Source organism: Anomaloglossus baeobatrachus, chromosome 1 (genome assembly GCF_048569485.1).
Source record: "Anomaloglossus baeobatrachus isolate aAnoBae1 chromosome 1, aAnoBae1.hap1, whole genome shotgun sequence".
NCBI classification, from domain to species: domain Eukaryota; kingdom Metazoa; phylum Chordata; class Amphibia; order Anura; family Aromobatidae; genus Anomaloglossus; species Anomaloglossus baeobatrachus.
Genome location: NC_134353.1, coordinates 955,528,848 through 955,554,625, shown reverse-complemented (window position 1 = coordinate 955,554,625; position 25,778 = coordinate 955,528,848). Strand labels below are relative to the sequence as shown.

The following is a 25,778-nucleotide window of genomic DNA, read 5'->3' as shown; positions in this document are numbered from 1 at the left end:
CAGCTCTACAAGACATTCTTAGGCATAATCAATTTATTTATGGTGTAGGTGTCGGTATCTGGGGGAGGGCCGTTGCATAAAGGGAAGTGGCCCACGGGTGCCATTGTTTAAGTCTCGCCGTTCTCTTCTCTAGGTTGGGGGCCAAGTTGGTTTCGTATAGCCAGTGTAGGTTGATCCTCTCAATTAGATCTCTTTTTGTAGGGGGGCTCACCGACCTCCACTTGTATGCCACACAGTACCTGCCAGCTATGAGAATGTGAGAAATGATGTTTTTTAAAAGATCCGGGATCCCATCTAAGCCAATGTGTAGCACCGCTAAGGTTGGGTTTGGAGAAAGGCGGAGACTAGTAACCTCATGGATTAGATTGAACACCTCCTGCCAGAAGTTAGATAACTTAGGGCAAAACCACCACATATGACATAAGGTGCCCCTGTGGTTGCAGCCCCTCCAGCACAGTGGTGACACATGTGGGGAAAAAGAAGCCAGTTTAGTAGGGGAGTTGTACCACCTCAGATGAACCTTTTTTAATTGCTCTATATGATTGAGACAAGAAGAGAACTTGTGGATCCATTTTGAGGCCGCGAACCATTCTTGCGGCGGAAGCGGAGAAGCTAGATCTTTTTCCCATTTGAGCATATACGGCAATTGTTTGTCCGGTTGTGGGGAGTTTAGCATATTATGGATATATGAAAGGCCTTTGATTTTGCTATTTTGAAAGAATTTTTTAATTGAGGCGTGGTCAGCTGTCGTGGGAGCCGGGAGATGAGGAGCGGACTGAAGAAAGTGACGTATTTGAAAAAACTGGAATAGACTGTGTCGGGGAAGGTTAAATTTATCACACATTTCTGAGTACGGGAGTAGGACGCCTTCTCTATAGAGATCTGCTAGGGTGATTGGACCTCCACGTGTCCAGGCGGCAAGATTCAAGTTCGGAATGAAGGCTTCTAGCGATCTAAGGGGAATGCTGGGACCTAAAGCATGTGACACTGGCTTGCTCCACAAGGACCAAGCTTTCTTTAGAGCTGCTGTGGTGGGTAGAAGATCGCCGGGGGGCGAAGGGGTTAGGAGCAGGGAGTCTATGAATTGTTTAGGGGAGTGGACCTGTGCCCAGGTGTACTCAATCTGTAACCATCTTAAGTCTGAATCATTCCTCCACCAATCTCGAGCCGGTTCCAGGATAGCGGCTCTGTGGTATGTTAGAATATTAGGAATACCCATTCCTCCACCACTTAACGGGGCATGCATGCATCTCAGGGCTATTCTAGGTTTTTTCCCAGCCCATATAAATTTACTCATTAGCGAATGAATTTTGGTGAGATACCGTTGCGGAATTGTTAGGGGCAGGCACCGAAGTAAGTAGATAATTTTTGGGAGGCAGATCATTTTAAAGGTCTGCATTCTCGCCACCCAAGAGAGCGGGAGAAGAGAAAGGCGAGTAAGTTCTCTATCCAGTGAGGTGTGCAGGGTCAGCAGATTTTTCCGGATCACGGAGTGTAGCGGGGCCAGTATAATACCCAGGTAGGGGATACCCTCGTCTTCCCATTTGAAAGGGTAAAGATGAGAAAGAGTGGCTCTAGTTGAGGCGGGCAGGAAGAGCGGAAAAATTAAGGACTTGGTAATATTAAGCTTGTAATACGAGACTTGAGCGAAGGAGGACAGGATCTCCATTACGTGTTTTAGGGACACCTCTACATTAGTGCAGGATAAAATCACATCATCCGCATATAGACTGATCACATGGTTTGTACTCCCCACTCGAATCCCCGAGATCCGAGGGCATTCACGGATGGTCTGCGCCAGAGGCTCTATAGCAAGGGCATAGATGATAGGGGAGAGCGGACACCCCTGGCGTGTCCCATTGGATAATTCAAAACTCCGAGATATAAATCCGGATGCCAGAACTTTGGCGTTAGGGTTAGAGTATAGTGCCATTATGGCGGTAAGTATGGGGCCTTCAAATCCAAACTTGGCCAGTACAGATTTCAGATATCCCCAGTGCACCCTGTCAAACGCCAGAAGTTCAATTTTAAGTTACTAAGGTTACCGAATTCCTCAAACTTTGAGTAAGGAAGGAAAATAAATATATGGATGGGAAATAACCACGGGAAGGTCATCCGCAAATAAGGCCAATTTACGATGCCCAGCCCCTGCTTCAATGCCATGAATGCTAGTGTTATTTCTTATGGCCACCACTAGGTGCTCCATTATAAAAACATAGGGCAAAGGGAATAATGTGCACCGCAGTCAGGTGCCATTGTGGATAGGGTATGAGGGGGGACAAAAATCCATTTGCCTTGACCCCTGCTGAGGGGTCAGTATATAAGGATGTAACATGATCTAAAAATTTAGTACCAAAGCCCACTTGCCGTAGGGAGGCCAACATGAAGTTCCAACTGACCAGGTCGAAGCCCTTCTCGTCGACTGATAGCAGACACATAGGTAAGGAGTGGGCCATCAGAAGGTACAACTTATTGTTGTCGCGGGCTTCATGACCCTGCACAAACCCCACTTGATCCGTATGGCTGATCCCCAGAAGGGTGGGGCAAGTCTGTTGGCTAATGCTTTGGAAAACGTTTTATATCTAAATTGATCAGTGAAATGAGTCTATAATTAGAATCCACCGTATGATTCTTCCCTGGTTTGGGGATAACGCAAACATGAGCTTCCAGGAACTGGGCTATCCATTGAGCATTGGCAGAGACAGAATTGGTCAGGAATAAGGAGAGTTGAGCATTCAACAATTTATAAAATTTAGAGGAGAACCAGTCGGTACTCTGGCTTTTACCACATGGGGAGTCTTGGATAATGAACGATACCTCTGTCTCTGAGAAATCCTCTTCAAGGGCTTTGTTACAGAAATAATCAGGTTTACAAGATCAGATTGTTGCTATTATTATTGTTTGAATTTGCTTATACCTAACATAAGACTGAGTAACATTCAGACCTGAGTGAAGGCCATATTGCGTGTAATGTACCTTTAATTATAAAATGACATATTACGTGCTGGTGTATTGCAAAATGTACCAGACCTTATCTGAGAGTGGCCCCTGATGCACATGGTATAATTAGGCATGACTCTGCATGTTCCACAAGTACATATGTTGATATTAATAAGTCCCTAGACTACGTAAGAACGAGATAAAGACCATCTCGGAACATGCATCATGCCAAGATTATCTTGGTATCCATTTGGATCAGGTGGTCTCTGATTTACGTGATATTCCAGATGAACCAATCAGTATGATATAAAACGAGGATGTAACCAATCATTATGTGATAGTGATAAGATTGACCAATGTATGTTGGGGTACATTGACTTATATGTTAAAACTTTTCAATAAATATGACCCCCGGGCATTTGCCCAGCTGGGGAACCACACGACTGTCATTGCTGACTCTGGCTTCCTCCCGTCGATGAAGCATTCATTGGGCACGTGGCTTGGCTGACTTCTATGACAGCTTCAACCTCATTCCTGGGAACAGTTGGGAAAGCTGTCCTTGTCAAGTAATCATTGATTTTACGATCTAATGCCTCCTGGGACATATCGCTAAATTTGCCCTTGATATTGTATAGTTCTCTGTAAAAAGTTGGAAAATGTTTGGTGATTTGAGCAGGATTCTGGGTCGAGGAACCATCCGAGCGTTTAATCATGGGAAAATTGGCTAGGATCTCCCCTAGGGTGGAAAACCCTACTGTAGCTAGTGGTCTACCGCATTTATCTGAGCATGCATGTAGAAATCTATTAAACCTGGTCTTATAGTGTGTGTATTGTTGGTCAACAATGGATTTGAGCTCCTCTCTGTGTTTGATCAGCTCAGATACTGTAAGTGGAGACATTGTCATCTTATGGGCATACTCTAGATTTGATATTTTCTTTACCAGGAAAGAAATGGTTTGGGCTCTCTCACAAAAGCCTGGCTCCGTGTTTGATTATGACCCCCCTCAACACACATTTGAGCGCCTCCTACTGCGTGGGGAGAGCAGTAGGATCTATTGAGTGGACCTCCACAAATTTGGTAATTGTATTCTGCAATTCTGTCATACACAAGTTGTCATTCAGTCGCCAAGACCATGGCTTTCCGAGTCCAGAATGGTGAGTCTTAGAAATACGGGGGCATGATCTGACCAAGAGATGTTTCCTATAATCGTATAGAGGGTTTTACCTGCCAGGTCAGAGCACACTGACTGATTAGAAACAGGTCTATGTGGCTGTATGAGGAATGAGCCAGGGAGTAGTAGGTATAACTGCAATCTGTAGGGGGCAGTGTTCTCCACACATCCACCAAACGGAGGTTTTGGATGGCACCTTTTACAACAGTAAGTTTCCAATGGGACAGAGAGGGTGATGTATCGAGGTCGAGTCTACTTTAGGGTCAAGAGTGAAGTTCAGGTCACCACCTACGATCAGGATACCCTCTGCAAAGTCAGCCAGAGAGCACAGGAGGGAGGAGCAAGTTGTCGCCGCGTCTCTGTAGCTATGGTGAAAATGGAAGAATTGACACTTATTCTTAAAAAATAAAACTCCCCTCTTGGTTGACCATATGCATGTGTCCTGTGTAGCAAACCTGAAGGCAAAACGGGAAGCCCCAATTGTATGGGATGTCGTAAGAGCGTAGCTTGTCCAAAAGTGGTTACAGGGCCCTTTGCCTTTGCAAAGTCAGGTACAATTTGGATTTGTCAATCTTCCAATAAAACTAAAGCCCCCCTGCAGATCTTGAGCATAATCGCCTCTTTCAGAACATAGCGGTGCACTTTACTTATCACATATCTCAGGCGGTCATTTTCCACAGGTTTAGGGCCTAGAGCCCTGTGAGCTCTATCAAAGTCCAACATCTTGCTAGTGGGTTCGCCGAGGATCTCGTTAAAGATGGTTTGTAGTGTACGAAGAAGTTATTTGGATTTAACAGATTCTGGCAAGACACATACCCTAATATGGTTACTGCGGCTCCTAATTTCAGCATCATCCATAGCCTCCACTATGTAATGTATTTGGTGGGAATGTTGCTCATATATAACACTCTGGGCTTGTGATACGTCTTCAAGGCACTGGATTTTCCCTGCGTGATTCTGGGCATCGATCCTCTCCACATACACCCTCATGGCGGACAGTTCTGTGCGGTATGCCAGTTCTAGCCTAGCAATATAGGCCTCCATATGCTCCCTGGTAGGAATGGCAGTTATGCATGTGTGCAGCTCAAGTTCAGCCAGGACCCCTGACTCCTGTGGGCCCACGCAGTGCACTAATGGCCCAGCATTAGAGATGAGCGAGTACCTAGTATTCGTTATGAGTATAGCGAGTACGAATAGTTATCTACTTCTCGCGTATTCATTCCGAAAAGCATGTGCAATGCAAGTCAATGGGGAAAAACTGGCAAAATAACAAGTAACCTGAATTCCGCACTATTTGCTACTTGCACAAATAGTACAGCATTCGGGTTACTCGTTACTTTACGAGTTTTTTTTCTCCATTGACTTGCTCCGCCGGCTGGCCGCTGGATCCCCACGCCTGAACACCTTGTGCCTCTGAGCAAAGTCTGGCTGCTTGGCGACAGCTGTGCAGGAGACTGTGTTTCCGCGGCTGCTGGTGAACAGCTATGAGCCAGGGCTTCACCGCGTGGAGCAGTGGCTCCATTTTAGGAGTCCCTTGGAGGCCTCTGGCAATGGGGACTTGGAGAAAAAGTGTTGGATCCCTTTCCTCGCCGCCTGAGAGGCCCCGATGTGGATCTGCTGATATTTGGTCCGGCGACAGGAGCTGAGACACCGTGCGTCCTCACTCCTCTACAGCCAGGTCATGCCCCCCTGAATTCCTTTTTAAACACACTGGACCCTAATTTTATATCTCAATTTTCTATATCTGTCACACACTGACAAGAGTGTAATAGGAGATAATGGATTCTCAGTCCCCATACTGGAGAAACCCCTCATCAGCCCTGACAGCGGATAATAGGAAAGAGCTGGAGCTCGTCCTCACTCACATCGGCAGAATTCATGTCCAGCTGTATTTCTCCTCTATAACATAACTGCACATCCCGTGTTATCACCTGCACCGAGATCACAGATTCATTCACATTTCATGTGTATTTTACATGAAGGGTTAATATACCGCTGGAGAAACTGACACAGCAAAGAGTGGAAAATAGGAATGTGTGACTTGTGTGCTTTATTGGGTGGTCTGTACTCACCGGGGCGGTGATCTGTAGGAATCCCCTCGTTACTCCGCTGATCGCCCCTCACATTTCTCTCTGGAGAATTAATATTGTTCAGATCTTTATCCGGATCCAAAAGCTGCAAAACAAAATATTGTAAAAGTCTCCGGGAATAATGGAGATAAGATCCGGACATGTGAGGTCTGTGGTCAGCTGTGATCCTGCCGTCTCCACCGCTCTCATTACACAAGTATAAAACATCTAATACTGGAGGAGAAAACAAGACTGAACACAAGGAGGTCACAGCCGTCTACACCTCATAGGGGAGATCTCCATCTACCTGAGGATCCTGTGGAGGAGGAGGAGGAGCGGGACATCTCTCTGGGGTCGTCCTCGTACTGGAGAGACCTGCAGGAGACACAGACAGGACGGACATCATTATTACATACAGATAATTATAGGCCAGGTGTATTCAGTCCTGTCTATTACCCGGTGATGTGCGGGGCTGGGGCTCCTCCATGATCACCTCCTTGTACCGCTCCTTGTGTCCTTCTAGATACTCCCACTCCTCCATGGAGAAATAGACAGTGACGTCCTGACACCTTATAGGAACCTGACAACACAATGATACATCACCCAGAATCCTCCAGTGCCGTCCTGTATAATGTCCCAGCATTCCCAGCAGTGTCACCTCTCCAGTCAGCAGCTCCATCATCTTGTTGGCGAGTTCCAGGATCTTCTGGTCATTGACGTCCTTATGTATCCGGGGGTGAGGTGGAGGCCCCGGGATTGGGCTCAGGGTTCCTCCCCGTCCTTCAGACACAGGGGTCTGACAGCGATCACTAGAGGTCTTCACTACTGTGTAATCCTGAGTGTGGAGACATTAATAATATCACTACAGACATTTCCAGAGTCCATCACCTCCCCGATCATATCCTCTGTTATTCCCATAGATAATGATGTAATGTGATGACATCAGAGCCTCTCACCTCCCCGGTCATATCCTCTGTTATCCCCATAGATAATGATGTAATGTGATGACATCAGAGCCTCTCACCTCCCCGGTCATATCCTCTGTTATTCCCATAGATAATGGTGTAATGTGATGACATCAGAGCCTCTCACCTCCCCGATCATATCCTCTGTTATTCCCATAGATAATGATGTAATGTGATGACATCAGAGCCTCTCACCTCCCCGGTCATATCCTCTGTTATCCCCATAGATAATGATGTAATGTGATGACATCAGAACCTCTCACCTCCCCGGTCATATCCTCTGTTATCCCCATAGATAATGATGTAATGTGATGACATCAGAGCCTCTCACCTCCCCGGTCATATCCTCTGTTATTCCCATAGATAATGATGTAATGTGATGACATCAGAGCCTCTCACCTCCCCAGTCATATCCTGTTATTCCCATAGATAATGATGTAATGTGATGACATCACAGCCTCTCACCTCCCCGGTCATATCCTCTGTTATTTCCATAGATAATGATGTAATGTGATGACATCACAGCCTCTCACCTCCCCAGTCATATCCTGTTATTCCCATAGATAATGATGTAATGTGATGACATCAGAGCCTCTCACCTCCCCGGTCATATCCTGTTATTCCCATAGATAATGATGTAATGTGATGGCATCAGAGCCTCTCACCTCCCCGGTCATATCCTCTGTTATTCCCATAGATAATGATGTAATGTGGTGACGTCAGAACCTCTCACCTCCCCGGTCATATCCTCTGTTATCCCCATAGATAATGATGTAATGTGATGACAACAGAACCTCTCACCTCCCCGGTCATATCCTCTGTTATTCCCATAGATAATAATGTAATGTGATGACATCAGAGCCTCTCACCTCCCCGGTCATATCCTCTGTTATTCCCATAGATAATGATGTAATGTGATGACATCAGAACCTCTCACCTCCCCGGTCATATCCTCTGTTATTCCCATAGATAATGATGTAATGTGATGACATCAGAACCTCTCACCTTCCCGGTCATATCCTCTGTTATCCCCATAGATAATGATGTAATGTGATGACATCAGAGCCTCTCACCTCCCCGGTCATATCCTCTGTTATTCCCATAGATAATGATGTAATGTGATGACATCAGAGCCTCTCACCTCCCCGGTCATATCCTCTGTTATCCCCATAGATAATGATGTAATGTGATGACATCAGAGCCTCTCACCTCTCCAGTAAGATGGAAGATTATCTCCAGACTCAGGTGTAATATCTTCTCCATAATGTCATCTTTGTCTGTTATCTTTTTTGGGTCAATCAGGAAAAATTAAAAAAAAAAAAACAACAGAAAATTGAGCCTTTATTATGTAGAGGATGAGACAAGGAAATCAACTAAAAGGAAAAAAATACAAAAAACAACAACAAGAGAATAAGGGGAAATAAGTATTTGATCCTCTTGCTGATTGTGTAAGTTTGTCCACTGACAAAGACGTGAACAGTCTATAATTATAAGGATAGGTTAATTTTACCATGGAGAGATAGAATATCCAAAATAAAATCCAGAAAATCACATTGTATACATTATATAAAATGATTTGCATTTTGCAGAGAGAAATAAGGCTGTGTGCGCACATTGTGTTTTTCCTGCGTTTTGGCTGCATTTAAAACTGCAGCGTGTCATTGTCAAACATGCATGCGTTGTGCTTCCCCAGCAAAGTCTATGAGAAGTCAGCAAATCCCATGCGCACGTTGCTTTTTTAGGCAGCGTTTTGGATACCAAATATTTCACAAAATCGATGCGTTCAAAAAAGCAGCATGTCACTTCTTTTGTGTATTTTGGTTGCATTTTCCACCCATTGAAATCAATGAGGTGTGTCAAAACGCAACCAAACTGCGCTTGCACTGCATTATTGCTGCGTTCTGCATGCTTTTTTGACAAACAGAATGCAGGTCTTTCGGTCTCTCTCTGTCGGTCCCTCCCTCTCCCCCTCTCTCATACTCACCGATTACCGGCGTGGCGCTGCACGGCTGTCACACTGCTTTGGAGTCTTCTCCAGCTTTTGAAAATGCCGGCCGTTCATTATTCCATCTCGTAGTCACTGCTTCCCCCACTCACCGGCGCCTGCCTATGATTGGTTGCATTCAGACAATCCCCCACGCTGAGTGACAGCTGTCTCACTGCAACCAATCACAGTTGCTGGTGGGCAGGTATATATCGTGCAGTAAAATAAATAATTAAAACAAAAAAGGTGTGCGGTCCCCCCAATTTTGATACCAGCCAAGATAAAGTCACACGGCTGAAGGCTGGTATTCTCAGGATGGGGAGCCCCACGTTATAGGGCCCCCCGCAACCTAAAAATATCAGCCAGCAGCCTCCCGAAATTGCCGCATTCATTAGATGCGACAGTCCCGGGACTCTACCCGGCTCATCCCGAATTGCCCTGGTGCGGTGGCATTCGGGGTAAAAAAAGGAGTTAATGGCAGCCCATAGCTGCCACTAAGTCCAAGGGTAATCATGGTAGACAGCTCCCAGAGATACCTTCCATAATTAACCTGTATGGATGAGACAACGACGCACATCCAGACAATGCCATCGCCTTTCCTCAGCACATGTCGGGTTATCGCAAAAGGAAGGCAGCACAATTTCCTGGGACGTATGAAACCTAGAAACCACCTTGGGGAGGTATGCAGGGTCAGGGCGCAACACTACTCTATCGTCCAGAATTTAAGTGTAAGGAGGGTCGATAGAAAGGGCCTGAATGGCACTGATCCTACAGGCCGAGGTCAGAGCTACCAGGAGGACAGTCTTAAGGGGGAGACATTTAACAGAGATTGAGTCAATGGGTTCAAATGGAGGACCTGTCAGGGCTGCTAAGACCAGGTTAAGGTCCCAAGGAGTTAGGGAGATGGCACGTGTAGGACGCTGACACGAACTGGCCCTGATAAACCTAGCCACCCAAGGGTTCCCTGCGACATCACAATTGTAGAGCGCTGCTAATGCGGAGATCTGGACCTTGAGTGTGCTAACCGCCAACCCTTTGTCCAACCCACTCTGCAGAAATTCCAAGATCAGACCTATGGGAACCTCCCCTGTCACACTAGCCCCTGATGAAGATAAAAACTTTTTCCAAGTCCTACAGTAGACCTTGCTGTCACAGGTTTCCTACAACATAACAGCGTGGAAACTAAATTGAGGAAAAACCCCTTACTGATCAGTAATGCCCTCTCAAATTCCATGCCGTGATGTGCAATTTGACTGTGGGAGGATGGGACACTGGTCCCTGGGACAGGAGATCCAGAATCTCGAGAGGACCCACGGTTTGGTAAGGGACAGCTGAACCAGCCAGAAAAAAAAACAAAAAACAAAACATAGTCACTTTGGCTAGAAGGGAACAATCAGAATGACTCTCGCCTTGTCGTCCCTGATTTTCTTCAGGATAGAGGGGAGAAGAACCAGCGGGGGGTGGGGGGGATGCATATGCTAGGGGAAAGTCCCACTTTGTCGACAGGGCGTCCACTGCGTATGGTTGTTCCTTGGGATTCAGAGAACAGAATTGAGGAACCGGAGTCCCCCACCTGGCCGTGTGATGTCGAAGACTGACTGGTTGAGCGCCCACTCCCCCTGGTGCAGGAGAGTGTGGCTCAGGAAATCCGCCGCGAGGTTGTCTTTCCCCCTGATGTCAACGGCTGTCAGGGATAGAAGGTGAGTTTCTGTTAGTAACAGGATCCTGTCGGCTATAGGCATAAGGGACCTGGATCTTGTACCCCCCTGATGGTTCAGATAAGCTACCGTCACCTGATTGTCTGACAACACCCGGGTATGGTGTCCTGTCAGTGAAGGGAGAAGACTGGTCAGTGCTCGTTCCACAGCCAGCAGCTCTCTGATATTGGAGGAAGCTGCCTCCCGGGGTGACCAGAGACCTTGGATCGGACGGTCCAGCAGGTGAGCCCCCCATCCAGACACACTGGTATCCGTGGTCACAATTCGGGACACCGGGACAGACCATAGGACTCCCCTTGTGAGGTTTGCGGGAACCAGCCACCAGTGAAGGGAGGTGATTGAGCTGGAGCGCAGAGTAATCCGAATGTTTAACCTGTTTCCCAGAATCGTCTGATTTTCTAAAATGTCCCACTGGAGGGCCCTGGTATGCCCTTGGGCCCAAAGGACTGCGGGGAGAGTCGATGTCAGTGAGCCCAGGAGAGACATAGCCCTTCGCAGGGACATGCGTGGAACTGACACCACCTGTTGCACCAGAGTGCGAACCTTCTCCACTTTGGAAGGTGGGAGACGACACTCCTGTAGGAGAGAGTCCAAAGTAAGTCCCTAAAAAACCTGCACCGTGGCTGGTAGCAACCTAGACTTCTCCAAGTTCAAAATCCAGCCTAGACGTCCCAGTTTTGAGCAGACAGTCTGAAGAACAGTAGTACAATGGTTTGCCGATTTCCCTACCACGAGGAAGTCGTCGAGATACGGAATAATGAGAATCTTGTCCTCTCGTAGGCGAGCTGTGATTTCCAGGACGAGTTTCGTGAAGATTCTGGGCGCAATCGCCAGGCCGAATGGTAAGGCTCTGAATTGCAGATGTCGCACCGACCCTTCTACAAGCACCGCCACCCTGAGATATTTCTGAAAATGAGGAGCGATGGGGATGTGATAATACGCGTCCTTCAGATCCAGGACAGCCATATGACAACCTGGGTAGACACTTTATCGTGGACTTCATGGATTCCATCTTGAAGGACAAGATTTCCAAGTGGCTGTTGAGACCTTTTAGGTTTATGATGACACGAAAGGTGCCGTCCGGTTTCTGGACCAGAAAAAGAGGGGAGTAAAAGCCTTCTCCTATTTCCGCCAATAGGACGTCCGTCAGGACCGCCTTGCGTAAGAGGGCCTTCACTTCCCCTTACAAAGCTTGTTGTTTGCTCGGGGAAGCCCTCGGGGACGTCAGGAGAAAACGCCTGGGAGGAAGACTGCGGAATGGAAACGTCAGACCTGATTAGATGATGTTGAGAATCCACGGGAAGAAAGTAGGTCAATCTCCCCCCAACCTGGGGAAGGGAGTCATTGGGAAGACTTCTTGGATTGGGAAGAGCCCTTGATCAAGAAACCCTTACCTTCCTTCTTCCGGTCTGACCAGGTATTTCTACTCCTGGGGGAGAACTTACGGGTGTATTACTTTTTACGAAAGGACCGCTTGAAGGAGGGAAAGGACGGGTCCGGAAAGTTCTTTTTTTCCCCAGCCTTCTCAAGAATATTGTCCAGAACCGACCCGAAAAGAAATTTGCCCTGACAGGGAATGGAGCACAGCTTAGATTTAACCTGTAGATACCCTGGGCAACACTTTAACCATAAGGTGCCGCATTAGAAAGGGCTGCTGTTTAGCCGCTAGTCTAGTGGAATCTGCAGATGCATCTGAGATGAAAGCCGCAGCCCCTTGCAGCCTGGGCAGAGAGGAAATAATATCCTCACGTGGAACTTTGTTCCTAAGCTTATCCTCCAACTCGGACAACCATACCGCCAGAGACCGTGCAGTACATGTAGCTGCTATGGCAGGACGGAGAGCACCCGCTGAGGACTCCCATGCAGTTTTAAGGAAGACATCTGCCTTCCGATCCATAGGGTCCTTTAAGGATCTCATGTCCTCGAAGGGAATAGAAAACTGTTAAGATGCTTTAGCCACTGCTACATCCAATTTGGGTGCCCTATCCCAGTGGGAACAGGTTGCCTCCTCAAAGGGATACTTGCGCTTGAAGCCGCCCGGCGGAAGAGAACCCCGCTTATCCGGTTTCTTCCATTCTCTGGAGATCAACGCCTGCCTGTACCTTGTCCACCACCGGGAAGGTTCTACGCTTCCTATCCTCCAGACCCTTAAACATGACATCCTGAACTGAAGGCTGCAGTTTCTCCTCAGTAATGCCCATAGTGTCTCTGACAGCCTTAATCAGTTTGCTCGTGCCCTCTATGGGGAAGCACTGGTGGACTTCAGCCTCACTGTCAGATGAAGAGGTTGCAAAACCAGAAGACCCACATTCCCCCTCAGACCGGCTGGATGGCGAGGCCGAGTAGGCAGGTCTATGCCGCTTACGAGGAGGCTCTTTCAGGGACTGCAGAGAGCTTTGAACTTCGGACCGGATAATGGCGCGAAGATCATTGGCAAACCCAGGGGGTCTCATTTGAAATGGTCTGCTGGATACAGTCCTTGCAGAGCCGTTTGGACTAAGACTGCGCCAGTCCCCGGTTACAGAGGGCGCATTACCTGTTATTCGATTTGGAAGTACATTTCCGTGGCTTTTTCACCTAGGTACGAAAGGGACGGTGGGGGGGGGGGGGGGGACACACAACATCAGGAGAATAAAGAAACAACAGGTACATATGCCCGAAGATCACTCACAAGTAGATGAAGGGCCGGTACCGGTTCTGGGGAAGGAGCTTTCATCACCAAAGTCTTCCCTCTGGAGGCAACCTTGACATCAGATGCTTCCCGGGCCTGCTTACTAGACCGGGTGCCACACTTACTGAACGGACTGGCATCAGAACCAGAGTCGCTCCTGCGACGCTGAGGCTGTTTTTCAACCTTCTTACTGCCGGGGGGGGGATGAGGACTCACATACTTAGTGATGTTCCTCCTCACGATGCCCATCTTTGTCCATGCAGACATGCAGGAAAGGACTGGAGCACTGTAATAGTCCAGAGGCTCCGTTTTTAATCTGAGCGCGGCTCTCCTGGTTCCCCCCCGCGCCTCCTGACCCACTTCCGGGTATGACGTCACCGCCAACGTCAGCGCAGGTTACTTGCGGGCACCGCGCAAGCGCAACGCCCGCACGCCAAGACACGCCCCAACAAGATGGCGCCGGCGTACAGCACACGCGACCGCGAGCAGCTCCACCGCCCTGGAAGGACCGGCAAGCTGCCGCACTTACCTGCCGCTTGGTGCATAGTGCTCCAGCTCATGGTCGCAACCCCCGGAGGTCCGCCATGGCGCCTCCAGGAACCCGAGCGGAGCGAGGCAGGACCCGTGTCGCTGCCAGAACCGCCCGCCGGGACTGGGTAAGAACTTTCATAGAAATCCACGGCCCTCCAGGGCCGAATCCTGAGGTACCCGTCAAGGACAGGAAACCAACTGAGGCGGGGAGAGGACCGCCCTTTTTGTCCTGTAGGTTGTGGTCCCTCCCTAACCCTGTTCGCTGTAATTCTCTCGTGGTGCCGTCACAGGGTGAGGGAAACATTTGATTTCCACCACATATGAGGTATCTGTGCACTCAGGAGAAAATGCACAATCAATTTTATGGTGCATTTTTTCCTGATACCCTTGTGGGAAAAAGAAAAAAAAAAAGCTACCTAGTTGAAGCAATATAAGTATATTACACCCCTACGTCTCCAGTCCTCAATATTCCCCATTTTCTGAATCTCCGGGAGATTACTGTTATCCCAGATAGGTGTAAACTTAGTTAACCGGGTCACCCCTCTCACCCTTTTCAGCCTATCCCAGGTCTTGTTTATAAGTGCCATTGTAGGAGACGTTCCACCCAAGATCCCCACCGCACCATCCTCTAGTCCCATTACCAATGGACTTCTACCCACTATGTATTCCAGCACTTCTTTAATGTCCCCATCTTTCTCTCGATCAGACCAGCCCCTGAGGTGTTGACATTGCGCCGCCACATAATACAATTCCGGATTTGGGATTGCTAGACCCCCCTCATCTTTCGGCCTTTGTAAAGTCTCTAATCGCACCCTAGGCTGCTTTTAACCTCACACCAGGTCCCTAAACAGCGAGTTTATCCCTTTAAATCTTTTCTTTGAAATACAAACAGGGGCATTGTGCAGTATTGTACAGGAGTTTAGGCATTACTACCATCTTTAGTAAATTAACCCTTCCAACAACTGACAAATGTAGCTTGTTCCAGGCATCCACTTTGGCTCTCAATTTTTAAGAAGCGGCTATAAGTTCACCTGTATGTATTTTTCTACTGGCAGAGATATCTGGATACCTAGATATTTAAATTCGTCCACACTTCAATTTGTTAGCCCCAGTATCATCATTTGTCCAGGTTACTTCCCCATCCACTTTAAAGAGGCTCGATTTAGACCAATTAATGGTCAGTCCCGAAACTTCTCCAAATTTCTCTATTATCTGCATGGCATGATCCAATGAGGCTGACGGATCCCCCAAGAAAAGTAATAAATCGTCAGCATAAAGAGCTATTTTCTCCTCTACGTTTCCATACCTAAATCCATGGATCTCCTTCGATTTCCTAATGGCCGCCGCCAGAGGCTCTATTGCAATAGCAAATAGTAGCGGCGATAGTGGGCAGCCCTGCCTCGTTCCCCGGTGCAACTCAAACGCTGAGGAGGTCATACCGTTAACTCTCACTTCAGCAGTAGGCCTTTTATACAACAGCTGCACCCACTTTACAAACCGTGGGCCAAAACCCATATGTTGCAACACTTTCCAGAGATACACCCACTCAACGCTATCGAATGCTTTCTGGGCATCTAGCGAAGCGATCACCCTTCGGCCAGGGTTGTCAGGCGACAACTGTAGATTAAGATATAATCTCCTGATATTAGCAGCTGTCGACCTATTGGCCATGAACCCTGATTGGTCCATATGTATTAGGTTAGATATGACTCCAGTCAGCCGGTTTGACAACACCTTAGCCAAAAGCTTCACGTCCGCTGTTAATAACGAGATTGGTCTATATGAGTCCGGAAGCCTCGGATTTTTATCCTCCTTAGGAATTACTACTATTATTGCTTCTCTCATAGATCCAGGCAATACACCCTCCCCCTCCGCCACCTCAAAGACGTTCAATAGTTTGGGTAATAGGATTTCGTCTAACTGTTTATAAATTTCAACTGGTAGCCCGTCTGCTCCCGGTGCCTTGTCATTGCTCATGCCATGCAGAGCGTCCTCCAGTTCATCAATAGTAATAGGTGACTCCAGTTTCTCTCTATCCGCAATAAAATGAACTTCAGGCAATAAAGTTACATCCCTGGTCGTTAAGTCAAGTAAAAATAGGACGTAACTTTACTGCCCGCGGTCGTGAAGGGGTTAAACCAGCGAGACATGACACAAAATAAATTAATAAATAACATTCTCTACATGTCTACTTTACATCAGCACAATTTTGAAAAAAAATATAAAAAAAAAAATTATAAGGCAGTTACCGGGGTTCAAAGTTTATGAGCAATTTATCATTTTTACAAACAAAATTTACAAAGCCACTTTTTTTTTTTTTGGGACCACATCACATTTGAAGTTATTTTGAGAGGCCCACATGACAAAAAAAAAAAACACCCAAAAGTGACACCGTCCCAAAAACGGCCCCTCTCAGGCTGCTCAAAACCACATGCAACAAAGTTATTATCCCTTCAGGAGCTTCCCAGGAAAAATGAGCATTTTACTTTTTGCAACAAAAATGTTAATTTAGCCTCAAATATTGCATTTTCACAAGGGTAGCAGGTTTAAAGGGACCCAAAATTTGTTGGGCAATTTATTCTGAGCACACAGATACCTCATAAGTGGCAAAAAAACACTGTTTGGGCGCACGGCAGGACTCGGTACGGAAGTCATTTGACTTATTGAAAGAAAATTAGCTGGAATCGTTAGCCGCACCATGTTGCGTTTGGAGAGCACCTGATGTGCTGAAAAAAATGAACCTCCCCCCCATGTGACCCCATTTTGGAAACTAGACCCCTATGGCATAAAGAAACAAAATCAGGACGCACGCTTGTATGTACTGCACAAAGAGGGGGGGACTAGGTGGGATGGAAAAAAGAAGTCCTGTCCAAAGTAGAGTATGGCTGCAGGACGCTTGCTGATCAGGTACCTAATGGTTCAAGTTTTGTCTTTTTTTTTTTTTTATTTGGAGTACACAAAAAAAACCCAAAAAGGCAAAAACTCGAGCAATTACGTACCTGATCAGCCAATCACACAGCTTATCAGCGCTTGGCGGCAAGCAGGCGGGGGATAGTTAGAAAAGAGCCACGAACAATACTTACGTGATGGATCAGAACAGCAGCAGGATCACAGGAGAGATGGAGGCGGATCAATGACGCAGCAGATGGGGGGGGGGCAGCAGATGGGTGGAGGTGGATGTGAAAGGGTGGAAGCAACTGGGAGAGGGCGCAACGGATGGAGGAGAGGATGGGAGATTGGGGATAGCTACCTTACAGGATGAATCTAGGCAGCAGGATCACAGCAGATGAAGGAGGCAGCAGATCGGGGAGGGTGAGAGGTGGGCACGCGCAAGGATCGCTCTCCTCAGCTTCCACGGACGAAATGAAGCTGAGGCGAGCGGTCACATACAGGTCAACAGCCCTGGATCCACGGTGATTGGAGATCGGTCACAACGCTGGTCTCTCCAATCAAAGCTGAAGGCGGGTGAAACAGAGGTCACCCAGCTCCAGCCAATGATCAGTGCTATAGCTGCACTGATCATTGCTGGATTTCAATGTTTCAACCATTTTCAATGGCTGAAACATTACAGTGGCTGTGATTGGCTGACGAATGTCGCTCAGCCAATCACAGCCTCCGTAGGTTAATGACCTTGTAGGGGACAGTGAGAATAGAATTTCAATATTTGCAAGGTAATTAACCCCTTAGCGACCCATGACGTACTGGGTACGTCATGGCGAAATAACGGCCCCGGAGCCCGGGCTCTCGCTCACCCAGACTGTAGTGGGAAAACAAGTGGAGGTTCTGCGACTGAAGACTGGTGTGAGAACACTTGCCACAGTGATAGAGGAGGAAGAAGCAGCAGTCACGGTTGAAGTGGCGGCCGGTGGTTTGCAAGGCCCCTCTAGGCCACGTTATAGCTCAGTAACTTTCCCAGAATAACTCCTGTTGGTCGTGCATGTGCAGATTCATTCAGGTAGTAGTCAAATTATTGGAATTTCTGCTTCTACTGATGGAAGTAGCAATCCTAAAAGTCAAAAGTGGCCCTTTAAGACTTTTCATAGGACTTAAGGCCCCGTCACACACAGAGATAAATCTTTGGCAGATCTGTGGTTGCAGTGAAATCATGGACATATTGTTCCATTTGTACACAGCCACAAACCTAGCATTGATTATCCACAATTTCACTGCAACCACAGATCTGCCGCAGATTTACCTCTGTGTGTGACAGGCCCTTTAGGCTTTATGCCAGATCAGAACCTCAATTTGCAGACACGGTGTTTCGGGGTGATTGCACTAGAGCTCGTCTCCTTCCTCCCTAAAGGGACAATTTGCATATTCCCCAAAGGAGCACTGCAGCTATAAAACTCCTCACTGGCAGACAGATCGTTTTGTCAGGTCTCCGAAAGGAGAAAAGCTTAGATGTCTCTACTGAGTTGTGGTTTTGTTTTGTTTTTACAAAGTTGGCAGATAATGTAGGTTGGGTCATTCTTTGCGATCTCAAAAAAGGGGCCAGGCTAGGCAACCCTTCCTACCAACTGCAGACCCATGACTTCTGCTGGCCACAGTCAGAGTTGTGGCTGAGAATGAAGCGCTTGGCGTAGTTGCATCACTACGTGTTTGTGCGAGAAGCAGCAACGTAATCTCCTCGTCTTCCTCCTCTGCTGAGCTACTCGGCTGCATGCCTCTGGATTCACAACAAGTGGGATCTACAACCTTATCGTCATCCTCTCGGTTATCCCACTCCTCACCCAGAGTCACCCTCCTCTTTTTCCTGCCTCCACAGTACAATACGCTTGTGCCTCGGGTATTGGAGTCTCCTCCACCCCTGGGGGTTAACGTCTCTTGATGAGGGTCTGGATCCTGCACAGATCCTACTTTGTCCAGATTCGGATCCAATTGACAGATTTTGGGTATCAATGCAGATGCTTTTTTCCTCTAGAGTCTGGGAATCTTTGGGGCAGACCTCTGTTACCCATGGGATAGAATGTGTGAACAGCTCTAAAGACGAGCTCATCTGTGGCTCCCCACAGTGATGGAGCGGTTGGAGAGTTGTAACATCCAGGGAACAAGAGTAATTTGGGTGCTACCTCTGAAGACTGTACTGTGTGTGATGAAGAGAGGCCATTTGACGCAGTGCTTGACATCCACTGTAGCACATACTCCTCTTCTGGCCCTCATCTATAAGTTATACCGCTGTGCTGCTGCCAAAGAAAGGGAGTGCAGCAGCCATCCAGTAACGGAAGCCGGCAGCTGTCTTTGGGTAGGACATGCCAGTGTTTGTTCAGTAGAGCTTTCAGGAACATTAGCACCTACCCTACATACACCCGCCTATTCCCCCCTTCCACCACAATCGTGGTATTAACTACTTATGCGTGATGTACCTTTCCCCTCCTTTAACCAGCTGTTTCACAACCCGAGGCCCACACCTGTGTCACCTATCACTAAATTAACAATCACTATTTAGATGATGAAATGGCAATTTTTGGTGATCCTGCCGTCTCCACCGCTCTCATTACACAAGAATGAAACATCTAATACTGGAGGAGAAAACAAGACTGAACACAAGGAGGTCACAGCCGTCTACACCTCATAGGGGAGATCTCCATCTACCTGAGGATCCTGTGGAGGAGGAGGAGGAGCAGGACATCTCTCTGGGGTCGTCCTCGTACTGGAGAGACCTGCAGGAGACACAGACAGGACGGACATCATTATTACATACAGATAATTATAGGCCGGGTGTATTCAGTCCTGTCTATTACCTGGTGATGTGCGGGGCTGGGGCTCCTCCATCATCACCTCCTTGTACCGGTCCTTGTGTCCTTCTAGATACTCCCACTCCTCCATGGAGAAATAGACGGTGACGTCCTGACACCTTATAGGAACCTAACAACAAAGAGAATTTTGTTTACTTACCGTAAATTCTTTTTCTTATAGTTCCGACATGGGAGACCCAGACCATGGGTGTATAGCTTCTGCCTCCGGAGGACACACAAAGTACTACACTAAAAAGTGTAGCTCCTCCCTCTGAGTTTATACACCCCCTGGATAACCAAATATAGCCAGTTTAGTGCAAAAGCTGAAGGAGGACATCCACCCACAAGTAGAGATAGAGGTTCCGGTTGTTCCGGGTTGTGCTCTGTCTACAACAACAGCCGGTGAAAACACACGGAACAAGAAAACTGCCAACAGGCAACAGGGAGGGTGCTGGGTCTCCCATGTCGGAACTATAAGAAAAAGAATTTACGGTAAGTAAACAAAATTCTCTTTTTCTTCATCGTTCCTTATGGGAGACCAAGACCATGGGACGTCTCAAAGCAGTCCATGGGTGGGAATAAACAGAAAACTGAGAAGTAGGCGAAACCTAACTTCACAAATGGGCGACAGCCGCCTGAAGGATGAGTCTGCCCAAGCTCGCATCTGCCGAAGCATGAGCATGCACTTGGTAGTGCTTTGAAAAGGTATGCAGACTGGACCAAGTGGACGCCTGACAGACCTGCTGAGCCGTAGCCTGGTGCCTGAAAGCCCAAGAGGCACCGACAGCTCTGGTCGAGTGTGCCTTGATCCCCGGCGGGGGAGGCACTTGAGTACACTGGTAGGCATCGGAAATGGCCGACCTCATCCAACGAGCTAGGGTCGGCTTAGAAGCCGAGAGGCCCTTACGCCGACCAGTGGCCAGCACAAAAAGAGAGGTGCACCGCCTAAGAGCAGCGATGCGAGACACATAGATCCGGAGCGCCCGCACCAGATCCAGAGTATGCAACGCTTTTTCAAAGCGATGAACAGGAGCCGGACAAAAGGAAGGCAGGGAAATATCCTGGTTAAGGTGGAAAGGAGATACCACCTTAGGAAGAAAGTCCGGAGTTGGACGGAGAACCACCTTGTCTTGATGAAAAACCAAAAAAGGTGACTCCGAAGAGAGCGCAGCCAAATCAGAGACTCTCCTGAGGGAAGTTATGGCCACTAGAAAGACCACTTTCTGTGAAAGACGAGACAAAGAAACCTCCCTAAGTGGCTCAAAAGGGGGTTTCTGCAAGGCCGTGAGGACCAGATTAGGGTCCCAGGGATCCAGAGGCCGCTGGTAAGGCGGAATGATGTGAGATGCGCCCTGCATGAAGGTGCGCACCTGAGCCAGCCGGGCGATACGCCGCTGGAACAACACTGACAGAGCCGAGACCTGTCCCTTGAGGGAATTGAGGGATAGTCCTAGCTGCAGACCAGACTGCAGGAAGGACAGAAGGGTCGGCAGGGAAAAAGGCCAAGGGGCATGGCCGAAAGAACGACACCAGGACAGGAAAATTCTCCAAGTCCTGTGGTAAATTTTGGCCGAGGAAGACTTCCGAGCCTGAGTCATAGTGGAGATGACTTCGGGAGGAATGCCGGAAGCCGTCAGGATCCAGGACTCAAGAGCCACGCCGTCAACCTGAGAGCTGCAGAATTCTGGCGGAAAAACAGACCTTGTGAGAGAAGGTCTGGGCGGTCCGGGAGATGCCACGGCACCTCTACGGACAGACGGAGCAGGTCTGGGTACCAAGCTCGCCTGGGCCAGTCTGGAGCAATGAGTATGACCCGACGGCCCTCCATTCTGATCTTGTGCAGGACTTTGGGCAAGAGAGCTAGAGGGGGGAAACACATAAGACAGACGGAACTGGGACCAATCCTGAACCAGAGCGTCCGCTGCAAAGGCCTGAGGATCGTGGGAGCGAGCCACGTAAACCGGGACCTTGTTGTTGTGCCGGGATGCCATTAGATACACTTCCGGAGTGCCCCACTTGCGGCAGATCGACCGGAACACTGCCGGATGCAGAGCCCACTCGCCGTTGTCCACGGTTTGACGGCTGAGATAATCTGCCTCCCAGTTTTCTACGCCTGGGATGTGGACTGCGGATATGGTGGACTTGGAGTCCTCCGTCCACTGAAGGATGCGTTGAACCTCCAATATTGCCAGGCGGCTGCGAGTCCCGCCCTGGTGATTGATGTAGGCAACTGCTGTCGCGTTGTCTGACTGGACTCGAATGTGCTTGCCCGCCAACAGGTGGTGAAAGGCTACGAGAGCTAAGAGCACAGCTCTGATTTCCAGCACATTGATCGAGAGGGCTGATTCGGACGGAGTCCAAGTGCCCTGTGCTCGGTGGTGGAGAAATACTGCTCCCCAGCCGGATAGACTGGCATCCGTGGTGAGGATCACCCAGGACGGGGTCAGGAAGGAGCGTCCCTGAGACAGAGAGAGGGGCCGAAGCCACCACTGAAGAGAGCTCCTGGTCTGTGGCGACAGAGCCACCAACCTGTGCAAGGAAGCAGTCCGCTTGTCCCAACAGCGGAGAATGTCCAGCTGCAGAGGACGCAGATGGAACTGGGCAAAGGGAACCGCTTCCATTGACGCCACCATCTGACCCAGCACCTGCATGAGGTGCCTGATGGAATGACGGCGGGGCCTCAACAGAGAGCGCACCGCCAGATGGAGGGACTGCTGTTTGGCTAAGGGCAGCTTGACAAGTGCCGGCAGAGTCTCGAATTGCATCCCTAAGTCCGTGAGTTTTTGGGTCGGGGTCAGAGTGGACTTGGGCAGATTGACAAGCCACCCGAATTGAACAAGAGTGGCGAGAGTGAGCGAGACACTCCGCTGACAGTCTGCGCTGGATGAAGCCTTGACTCGTCCAGGTAAGGAATCACTGCCAACCCCTGGAGGTGCAGAACCGCAACCACTGCTGCCATGACCTTGGTAAATACTCGAGGGGCCGTGGCTAACCCGAAGGGGAGAGCCACGAATTGGAAATGTTCCTCTCCGATTGCAAAACGTAGCCAACGCTGGTGTGAAACTGCAATTGGCACATGCAGATAGGCATCTCTGATGTCGATGGATGCCAGGAAATCTCCTTGGGTCATTGAGGCAATGACTGATCGCAGAGACTCCATGCGAAAGTGCCGCACCTAAACATGCTTGTTGAGAAGCTTGAGATCCAGGATGGGCCGGAAGGAACCGTCCTTTTTGGGGACTAGGAAGAGATTTGAGTAAAAACCTCTGAACCGTTCCCTGGCGGAAACCGGTACAATTACTCCGTTGGCCTGCAAGGATGCCACGGCCTGAGAGAAGGCGGCGGCCTTGGAGCAGGGGGGAGTTGACAGAAAAAATCTGTTTGGCGGGCTGGAAGAGAACTCTATCCTGTAGCCGTGGGAGATGATATCCCGCACCCACTGATCGGAGACGTGTTGAAACCACACGTCGCCAAAGTGGGAGAGCCTGCCACCGACCAAGGACGTTGCTGGCTCGGCCAGATAATCAAGAGGAGGCTGCCTTGGTGGCAGCAGCTCCTGCGGACTTTTGTGGACGCGGCTTCTTGCGCCAGGTGGGCTTCTGGTCCTTGGCTGAGTTAGTGGACGAGGCCGAGGGCTTAGAGGACGACCAGTTAGAGGAACGAAAGGAACGAAACCTCGACTGGTTCCTGCCCTGGACAGGTTTCCTGGTTTTAGTCTGTGGCAAGGAAGTACTCTTCCCGCCAGTAGCCTCCTTAATTATTTCATCCAGTTGTTCACCGAACAGCCTGGACCCAGCAAATGGGAGCCCAGCAAGGTACTTCTTTGAGGAAGCATCTGCCCTCCACTGTCGAAGCCACAAGATCCTGCGGATAGCGAGGGAATTAGCGGAGGCCACCGCAGTGCGGTGAGAGGCCTCCAGCATGGCAGACATGGCGTAGGCTGAAAAGGCTGAAGCCTGGGAAGTTAAGGTAACCAATTCAGGCATAGAGTCCCTAGTGAGGGAATGCATCTCCTCTAGGGAAGCAGAGATGGCTTTGAGAGCCCACACTGCTGCAAAGGATGGGGAGAACGAGGCCCCTGCCGCCTCATAGACAGACTTGGCCAGGAGGTCAACCTGGCGGTCAGTGGGATCCTTAAGTGAGGTGCCATCAGCCACAGATACAACTGTCCGGTCTGAGAGTCTACACACCGGAGGGTCTACCTTTGGTGAGTGAGCCCACTCCTTGACCACCTCTGGTGGAAAAGGAAAACGGTCATCAGAACCACGCTTTGGGAAGCGTTTGTCAGGACAGGCTCTGGGCTTGGACACAGTGGCTTGAAAACTGGAGTGGTTAAAGAACACACTCCTTGTTCTCTTAGGCAAGGTAAACTGGTGCTTTTCTGCCAGAGAGGGTTGCTCCTCTGATACTGGCGGATTGAGGTCCAGTACAGAATTAATGGACGCAATCAAATCACTCACATCTGCATCACCCTCGGTCAGATCAATGGGGCACATGGAGGTAGCGTCCGAGCCCCCAGTAAAAACATCCTCCTCGTCCTGCGAGTCGGCTCGTGAATCGGAGCAAAACGAGGAAGGAGAGGGGACCCTGCGTCTCCTTTTAGGAGGACGGGGTCTGGGAGCAGATGAAGAATCCTCTGTGAGCTCTGCAGAGCGAGCCGAAGCAGCAGAGGCGCCCTGAGAAGGGGGCTGATGCATGCTCAGCAGAGTCCGGGACAGCTGTCCCATGGAGTCGGCGAAGGACTGGGAGATAGACTTAGAAAACAATTATACCCAAGCCGGGGGTTCAGCCACCGGGGCAGGAGCAGCCGGAGGGACCACTGGGGAGACTCCAGGCTGAGGCACCACCATGTTAGAGCAGGCATCACAATGAGGATATGTGCTCGGTTCAGGCAGTACGAGCTTACATCAGTGCATATTGAGTACAGCCTTGCTCCTAGTGTGAGACATGCTGCTGAGGTGGAGGCTCTGCAGTAAAGAACACACTCCTTCAGAATGACCCCCAGAGAGTGTATAAGAAAGTCCACAACCAGAGGTTGTGGCTTACCAGACCGTTTTGTGTGCCCTCCGGATCCCACAGCTCGGACCCCCAGACAGGTTGCAGAGATGCAGCAGCCAGCGGCGATCAGTGTGAGAACGCTGATAAAATGGCGCCGGAGTGAGGAGGGGGGGCGGGGCCAAGTCCAAGAGCAGGAACCGGAGGGCCAAGGAGATATACAGGGGAGGGAAACATCTCCTCAGAGAGGAGTGTCCTCCCCTGTGCTGAATGGCCGGTGGGCGGCGCCGCACTGTCCCTCTGCATGACTGACATGCAGGGGCAGTGAAAACGAAAGTAGGCCGCAGCCGAAGCCGGGGCCTAAATTTTACAATGCGGCCGGCGCGCAGGCACCCTTGGCGCGGTTCTCTGGGGAAAACCGGAGAACCGGCCGGAAATGTCACAAAGGTTACATAACACACTCTCCCCAACATTAAAGTGCAAGGGACCCCCCTGACAATAACGTCTCAATACTTAGCTTGTGAGACGCAGGGCCAGGTCCCTGAGGGATGAGTGCTCCGTCCGGCAGGGTCCTGAAAGGGCTGCGGATGGAGACCGGTCTCCTGCAAAGCAGTGAGAACCGTGCTGGCTCCCACTTCAAGCCAGAAACCGAGGGATGGTGAAGGAGCGCGGCATGTAAGGCTCCAGCCTTGAAATCAACCTTAACAACACCGCCGACACAGTGGGGTGAGAAGGGACATGTCGGGAGTCCAGGCTTGGACCCGCTTTTCTTCAAACTCTTTAAAATCAAAATCAGATGAGAATGCATGTGTGGATGTATGCCTCCTGAACACAAAGCATTGAACTGGCTATATTTGGTTATCCAGGGGGTGTATAAACTCAGAGGGAGGAGCTACACTTTTTAGTGTAGTACTTTGTGTGTCCTCCGGAGGCAGAAGCTATACACCCATGGTCTGGGTCTCCCATAAGGAACGATGAAGAAACAATGATACCGTCAT

The 25,778-nt window shown here is 49.3% G+C and overlaps 2 protein-coding genes across 3 annotated transcripts in view; both read right to left on the bottom strand.

The window, feature by feature from the left end:
- Positions 1–25,778, bottom strand: part of LOC142257423 (uncharacterized) — a 115,863-nt gene that overhangs the window by 53,902 nt on the left and 36,183 nt on the right. For both annotated transcript variants that reach the window (XM_075329535.1, XM_075329543.1), the window contains one exon: positions 6,185–6,287. In XM_075329535.1, coding sequence (XP_075185650.1) covers positions 6,185–6,287 — 103 coding nt within the window. The remainder of the gene's footprint in view (positions 1–6,184; positions 6,288–25,778) is intronic.
- Positions 6,459–25,778, bottom strand: LOC142303582 (uncharacterized). Its single transcript, XM_075345085.1, has 7 exons — positions 25,773–25,778; positions 19,792–19,915; positions 19,643–19,710; positions 8,356–8,430; positions 6,840–7,016; positions 6,638–6,761; positions 6,459–6,556 (listed from the first exon to the last, which is right to left on the bottom strand). Exons 1-7 carry the CDS (start codon positions 25,776–25,778, stop codon positions 6,459–6,461), a joined length of 672 nt encoding a protein of 223 aa, XP_075201200.1.